This window comes from Penaeus monodon, chromosome 3, assembly GCF_015228065.2.
Source record: "Penaeus monodon isolate SGIC_2016 chromosome 3, NSTDA_Pmon_1, whole genome shotgun sequence".
Classification (NCBI taxonomy): domain Eukaryota; kingdom Metazoa; phylum Arthropoda; class Malacostraca; order Decapoda; family Penaeidae; genus Penaeus; species Penaeus monodon.
In genome coordinates this window covers 8,155,935-8,163,434 of record NC_051388.1, presented here as the reverse complement: position 1 = coordinate 8,163,434, position 7,500 = coordinate 8,155,935, and the positions used below count along the sequence as shown (strand labels likewise).

Below are 7,500 nucleotides of genomic sequence, written 5' to 3'. Positions count from 1 at the left end.
TTCACATCAGTCTTTTATATATGTTTAAATTTCATTTTCTGTAGATATATTAGATACCATCCGTCTATTAATTAATTGCTTAAAAAGAGTAACAGATCTCTCTCTCTCTCTCTATCTCTCTCTCTCTCTCTCTCTCTCTCTCTCTCTCTCTCTCTCTCTCTCTCTCTCTCTCTCTCTCTCTCTCTCTATATATATATATATATATATATATATATATATATATATAATATTATATATATATATAATCACTCAATCAATCAAACAATCCATCTATCTCTCAATCAATCCATCAATTTATCTCTCCATCTCCCTCTCTCTCTCAATCTATCCCTCGATCTACCAATCTCTCCCTCTCTCGACTCTTGCGCCTGTGCGCCCCCACCTCGCATCGGCTTCAGTTGTGTGGGTGGAAGAAATATAGCAAGCACTGTTGTTTTAAAGAGGTCACCAGACCACCCATAGATATACTTACCAATATAACCTGCAGCATCTTTTTTTGTGTGTGTGATACATTGGTTAGAATGAATAAATGACATTTTTTCTGATTTTTTTTTTATATAAGAAGGGGGGAAGGGGTAATATCTGCACATAAATCCAACAGAAATAACAAGAAAATGTGCAAAAGTAAAACAAGTTGTCCTTGCATGGTTTGATAAGACGAATTTAGAAGAGTCTGATAGAAGAATAAGGAAAATAAGACAAACAAAAAAATAATAACAATGAGGATCCCTCTAATTTTTTTTTTTACACATGATAGTGGCCGATCACTGTCAATGGCGGACCACCTGGAGTGTTAACATTTCCATTTTCGGTTTGTGTTGTTTTGCTTTATATATATACAGTATTTTTTCATGTTTGAGGAATAAACGACAAGGGAACATGTGATAAGTGGGATTAGCTGGACTGGGGGAGTGAACGAGCTAGTGAATATTAATACGGCGATAAAACAATCACTGTCTAATATATATATATATATATATATATATATATATATATATATATATAAATATATATATATATATATATATATGTATATATATATAAATATATATATATAAATATATATATGTATATATATAAATATATATATATGTATATATATAAATATATATATATATGTATATATATAAATATATATATATATATATATATAAATATATATATATATATATATATATATATATATATATATACATATTTGCTTATCTATCTACTGAGAGTAAAAGGAGCTCTTGCATGCAAAGACTCTCAGTGGCGCTTGCCTTTCATGTGATCGTCTCCATCTATGTTATCGTTCCTCAATTTAAAAATAAAAATACTACCCTCCCCTCTAAAAACGAAAATAATACTCCCCAAAATCCCCTCTATACATGTATATATATATTTCAATAATCACCGAATCTCATCCCAACCACTCGATTATCCTCAAAACGGGAAATAAACAAAAACAAAAAAAATCAACATCCCACCCAACCCCCATAAATAAGAATAACCCCACAACCCCCACAACCTCAAAAAAGAGCCTCAATAGAGAAACGAAAAACCCAAACGCAACCCCTTAAAAATGAAATCTCAAAACCCGAACAGACGAGGCCTGAAAACACTCACCCTTGGGCAGCGTGCGAAACTCGATGGTGGTGGAGAGGCGGTCCTGGTTCCTGGTGGCCTTCTCGTCGAACTGCGGCGCCCGCAGGTTCTTCGCCCGGATGGTCACGCGGTAGGTCGTGTTGGGGGAGAGACCTGCGCGAGAGAGAGAGAGGGAGGGAGGGAGGAGAGGGGTAAAGGTGTAGAAGGGTGGTGGGGGGAGGGAGGGAGGGAGGGAGGGAGGAGGAGGAGGAGGAGGAGGAGGAGGAGGAGGAGGAGGAGGAGGAGGAGGAGGAGGAGGAGGAGGAGGAGGAGGAGGAGGAGGAGGAGGAGAAGAAGAAGAAGAAGAAGAAGAAGAAGAAGAAGAAGAAGAAGAAGAAGAAGGTGGAGTAGGAGATGGACGAGAGAGAGAGAGAGAGAGAGAGAGAGAGAGAGAGAGAGAGAGAGAGAGAGAGAGAGAGAGAGAGAGAGAGAGAGAGAGAGAGAGAGAGAGAGAGAGAGAGAGAGAGAGAGAGCAGAGGAAATAGGAAAGGGTTGAGGGGAAAAGGTATACAAGAAAGGAAGGGGCGAAGGAGAAGGTAGAGGGAAGAGAGAGAGGAAGGCGTGATGGGACGGAAGGAAGGGGAAAAACAGGGGGAGAAGGATAAGAAAGAGAAGGGAACAGCCATGAGTGACATGGTGTGCAATACGAGGGAGGGTTATGCAAAGGGGTGCATGAAAGGAGCCAAGGCAAGGGATAGATAGAAAGAAAGGAAGAGAGAGAGAGAGAGAGAGAGAGAGAGAGAGAGAGAGAGAGAGAGAGAGAGAGAGAGAGAGAGAGAGAGAGAGAGAGAGAGAGAGAGAGAGAGAGAGAGAGAGAGAGAGAGAGAGAGAGAGAGAGAGAGAGAGAGAGAGATGAGGAAAAGAGAGAAAGGAGAGCAAGAGAGAGGAAAGACAAGGAAGAAAGACAGACCAAATGACAGAGAGAAAGCGATAAAAAGAGTAGGAAAGAACAAGAGAACAAGAGAAAGAAAAAAAGGGGATTAAGTAAATATCTGCATACTACACTATAGCACAATAATCCAATCCCAACAATTTACCACAAAAAACAACACGCAAACAACTAATCAAGGAAAGGAAACTAAATCACATCATTACACCAAAAAAACATTTAAAATTACATACAAAAACACACCCTTCTGTTTAAAAAAAAGTCTCACCCTCCTTAAAAAAATACAAAACACACCCTCCCTCTTACGAATAAATAAATAAATAAAACACGACTTCTAACCTGTGATGGTATGCCGATACACGCCTGGCTTGACCGTCCGCACCTCCACGTTGTTCACGCAGACGGTGTGCTGGAAGTTTGAGTTGGAAGGCAGCCAGGATATGACGGCGGAGGTGGAGGTGATGGAGGTCGCCTTGACGCTGGTGGGTCCCAAGGGCGCGTCCTTCCCGATCACCATGGTACAGGCGGCGTCTCTGGAGGTGCGGCGGTTGGGCGTCACCGAGCGCACGCTGATCCGGTGCAGCTGTGGGGCGGGAACCGGGTTTTAGGCTTGGCGCGGTTTTGGGTGTGGGGGGTTCTCCTGGTGGGGAGGGAGTGGGGGTTTGGTGGGGTATGACAGGGGTATGGTGGGGGTATGGAGGGTATGATGGAGCCTCGTGTTATAGAGGGAGTGGGGAGTTTGGTGGGGTATGGTGCGGTTGGGTTGGGTTTGGGGTATGGTGGTGTATAGTGGGGTATGGTGGTGTATAGTGGGGTATGGTGGTGTATAGTGGGGTATGGTGGTGTATAGTGGGGCTTGGTGTTTTTCCGTTTACTTGTTTGTTTCTGTAGGGGCGTTGGTAGGAGCGGATATTATATATATATTTTTTTTTTTTGTGCAACATTTGATTAAGTTTGGTGTTGGGAGTGGGTGATACAACGGGGTTTTGATAGAACATGGCGGACTTCAATTCTGGTTGTGTTTAGTGAATTCTGTTCGTGTTTAGTCGGGTTTAGTGGGGCTTGGATCAGTGAGTGTGAGGTGAGGGATGAGTGAAACTTATGATATATCTAAGATAGTGAGTGACTGACAAGATGGGGTTTGGGTAGGCATCATAGAGATAATTTAGCAGGCCCGTATGCCAATTATTTAGCGTGAAAATAACTAGGTATAGAGGGTTGGAGATGACGTACAATGAAAAAAAAATAATGGATTTGACCGCATATAATCGTAGGCATAAAAAAACATGAAATGACAGGTGCTATGCATGAGAAAGGGAAAAGGATATGCAGGTAGCCTCATGTATTTAGTGTGGACGTAGGGAGTATGTACAAAGACATGCCAAAAGCGGAGCAGGGTTTGACAAAACATGTCGATGTGCGTCTAATGACATTACAGAGTAAAAGGGATGGCGAAATGTATTTACAAGCTGAAGGACAACAAGTGAACGTCTATAATATAACGGTTGTATATTTTATATTTTGAATTCATAGTTGTATGACTAAATATGAAACTTATAAGTATAGAATTTATAAGTTACATAAAATTTTGCAATTCAAGACTAATCAAGCATTATTATCCAATTTTTAACATAGGACAATGAAAAGAAAACAGAAAACGTAAAACACGATAATATACACTTATCTAAAACATTACATACAACATTTTTAGCTTAACAGTAACAAAAAGCAAGTGTAGGCATTTTTGTAAAAAAAAAAAAAAAAAAAAAAAATATATATATATATATATATATATATATATATATATATATATATATATGTATATATATATATTATATATATATATAATAATAATAATAATATATATACATGGCTATATATGTACATGCATATATATATATATATATATATATATATATATATATATATATATATATATATATATATATATAATATATATATCTGTGAAATGTAAAATGTGAAAAAATACAGATAGAAACATATGAATGACATGTATCGAGAAACTACGAAACCCATATATTGATCCGCAAAATCACTTCAGAAAAGGAAAACGGTAATAAAGAATAAATAAATAAATAAACAAAATACCACAGATGTTTCAACGTTTTAAAAATAAGTCCAATGAAAACAGTTTGTTTATCTCAACGCGGAAGGAAATCTATTTCGCTATCATAATAGGCTCTTAATTTCAGGGAAACACGGACATATAGCCATAAACAGGGCGAGGGGGGGGGGGGTGAAGGGGAGGATATGGGGGAACGGGGGAGAAGGATGGAAGAGATGGGGGGAGGGAGGGAAGGAGGGAGGGAGGGAAGGAGGGAGGGAGGGAGGGAGGGAGGGAGGGAGGGAGGGAGGGAGAGAGAGAGAGAGAGAGAGAGAGAGAGAGAGAGAGAGAGAGAGAGAGAGAGAGAGAGAGAGAGAGAGAGAGAGAGAGAGAGAGAGAGAGAGAGAGAGAGAGAGGACGGGGAGAAGAAGGGAGGAAAAACAGGCAGGAGGATGAAGAAGATAGGAAGGTATGAGAGAAAGGCAGAGATAAAGAACTAGAGGAAAAAGAGGGATAGATAGAGATAATGGAGACAGGGCGGGGGAGGCGTGGGGGTGAATCACGCCATTTCTTTTATTCGTCGCAAATAAATCTCATAGTCATCTGTGAGGCTCCGGAGTTCTTGTTCGGGACATTCGCGCCATTTTTGGACACAAGGTATTGACGTCATGCGCTTCACGATTTATTTTTTTCTTTAATTAACTCTATTGTATGTTTCTTGTTATTGTTGCTATCTTTTTTTTTCATTCATAATCTTTGCCGTTGCTTCCTATCATTACCAGTATTATTACATTGTGTTTTCGTTCTTCTTAACTATGTTTTTTTTCTATACAGATGAAGAAAACAGTCACGAAAGATGAAAATGAGGAGGAGGAGGAGGAGGAGGAGGAGGAGGAGGAGGAGGAGGAGGAGGAGGAGGAGGAGGAGGAGGAGGAGGAGGAGGAGGAGGAGGAGGAGGAGGAAAAGAAGGAGGAGGAGGAGGAGGAAAAGGAGGAGGAGGAAGAGGGAAAGTAGGAGGAGGAGGAGGAGGAGGACGACGACGACGAGGAGGAAAAGAAAGAGGAGGAGGAGGAGGAGGACGAGGAGGAAGAGAAGGAGGTGAAGGAAAAGGAGGAGGAGGAGGAACACGTGAAAGAAGAGACACAGAAACAAAACAAATACGAAGCAATAAAAAACACAAGTAACTGAGGAAAATGGGCGCAAAGGCAAAACGCAAATATTCTCTCTCCCCGCAGCTTTAACTCGCACGAGCATCCTATCCATTAAAAAAAAGGAAAAAAAAAAATCCCATGAGAGTGAAAGACAGCAATATGTTTGATCCATCTACCGACTGTAATAAAGTTAGCGATGCAGGAAACCGGCCGAAATGTACCTTATGGACTAGCAACCGAAGGATGAATTTGCTCTGGCGGCTTCCATGCGTTGTCATGGCAACTGACCTTCGGGCATCATTAGCGATCGTAATTCGCCATTTGCACCGAGTATCACGTATCTCTCTCTTTTCATTTCTCTCTCTCTCTCTCTCTCTCTCTCTCTCTCTCTCTCTCTCTCTCTCTCTCTCTCTCTCTCTCTCTCTCTCTCTCTCTCTCTCTCTCACACACATACACATACACATACACATACACATACACATACACACACACACACACGCGCGCGCGCACACACACTCCATCACGCAATATCAACATCTGTCACGCTAATCTTTTTTTTTTTCATTTTAATTTTCATTTCGCATGCTACCGTTATCCTGAATAGACCTAGACACTGAAACGAGACACGCCAGGCCTTCTATAAATAGTATTCGACTTGAAAAAGACAAAATGTTGACAATCTGAGAGAAATTTCTCTCCAGTCGCAATAAACGGCAAAAAATTAATGGATCCAACTTTTAAACGACCAGTTAAGTGTCTCTTTGATATATTTACTTTTTTTTTCTTAATTTCTTTTTTCTTTCTGTAATTATAGTTGGATTCGGAAGCCTGTCGTTACTGGGTTTCGTAATGAGCGAAGCGGGTTTTGACGACAACTAACATTACCTGCATTTTACCTGCTTTCGTAATCACTACTCGTTATAGCACTGCCGTCCCTGTATGAGATGAAAATGCATGAAATGAGTGTCTATTCATTGACATATTGACGCCTGACGAAGGAGGTGAAATCAGAGCACGAAGAACCTGCACCTGAAATGCACAAGGACTTTGGGTTATCCCTCCCTCCCCCTTGCTCCTCCCCCTCCCTTTCCCTTTCACCTTCTTCCCCTTTCCTATTCCCTTCCCCGCCCCTTCCCCTCCCCACCCTCCTCTTACCTTGGTGGAGTCGACGCCCTCGACCAGCGCCCGTGTCCTCTCGCTGGCCCGGACTGTGGTCTTGAGGAGTCCGTTGACGTAGACGTGGTAGGACTCGATGGATCCTGGGGGCGCGTCGGGCGGGGGGTTCCACCCGATGAGGATGCTCTTGTTGAGCTGTCTCTCGAGGGTGAGCTGGACCGGCGGTGGGACTAGCACCGAGAAGAAGAGGTCTAGTTAAGAGAGAGGTGGTGTCACTACGCTAGCTCCATGCATGGCAAGCGGGGCAGGCAGAGAGCGGCAATTGGCAGCGTCAGCGGTAACAGCAGGAGCGGCAGCCGTAACGGTAGGAGCAAGTAGCAGCCGTTAAAGGAGCGGTTGGATGGATGGTTGGCTGGTTTAGAGAGTGAGCTGGTTCAAAAGGGGGCTTTCGGTTCGGTGTGGAAATGGGTCTGTGAACTCTCTTCTTTTTTTTCCCTCTATCTCCCTCTTTTTAAGTCTTTGGTCTATGCGTGGCGCTTAGCTTTGGCATTCTACGGGTGTGTGTGTATGGGGGAGGGGCCTGTGGGAGTCTGTACTGTATCTTTCTTCTCTTTGAAAAAATTCTGTATCGTCCCCCGGCTGATGGAAAGCTG

The 7,500-nt window shown here is 42.1% G+C and overlaps 1 protein-coding gene across 1 annotated transcript in view; it reads right to left on the bottom strand.

Annotated features, from left to right (window-relative positions):
* Window positions 1-7,500, bottom strand: part of LOC119591500 — a gene marked incomplete in the record, with an annotated part of 390,964 nt that overhangs the window by 62,111 nt on the left and 321,353 nt on the right. Inside the window, 4 exon segments of the mRNA XM_037940253.1 lie at window positions 473-490; window positions 1,609-1,740; window positions 2,855-3,098; window positions 6,887-7,098. Coding sequence (XP_037796181.1) covers window positions 473-490; window positions 1,609-1,740; window positions 2,855-3,098; window positions 6,887-7,098 — 606 coding nt within the window.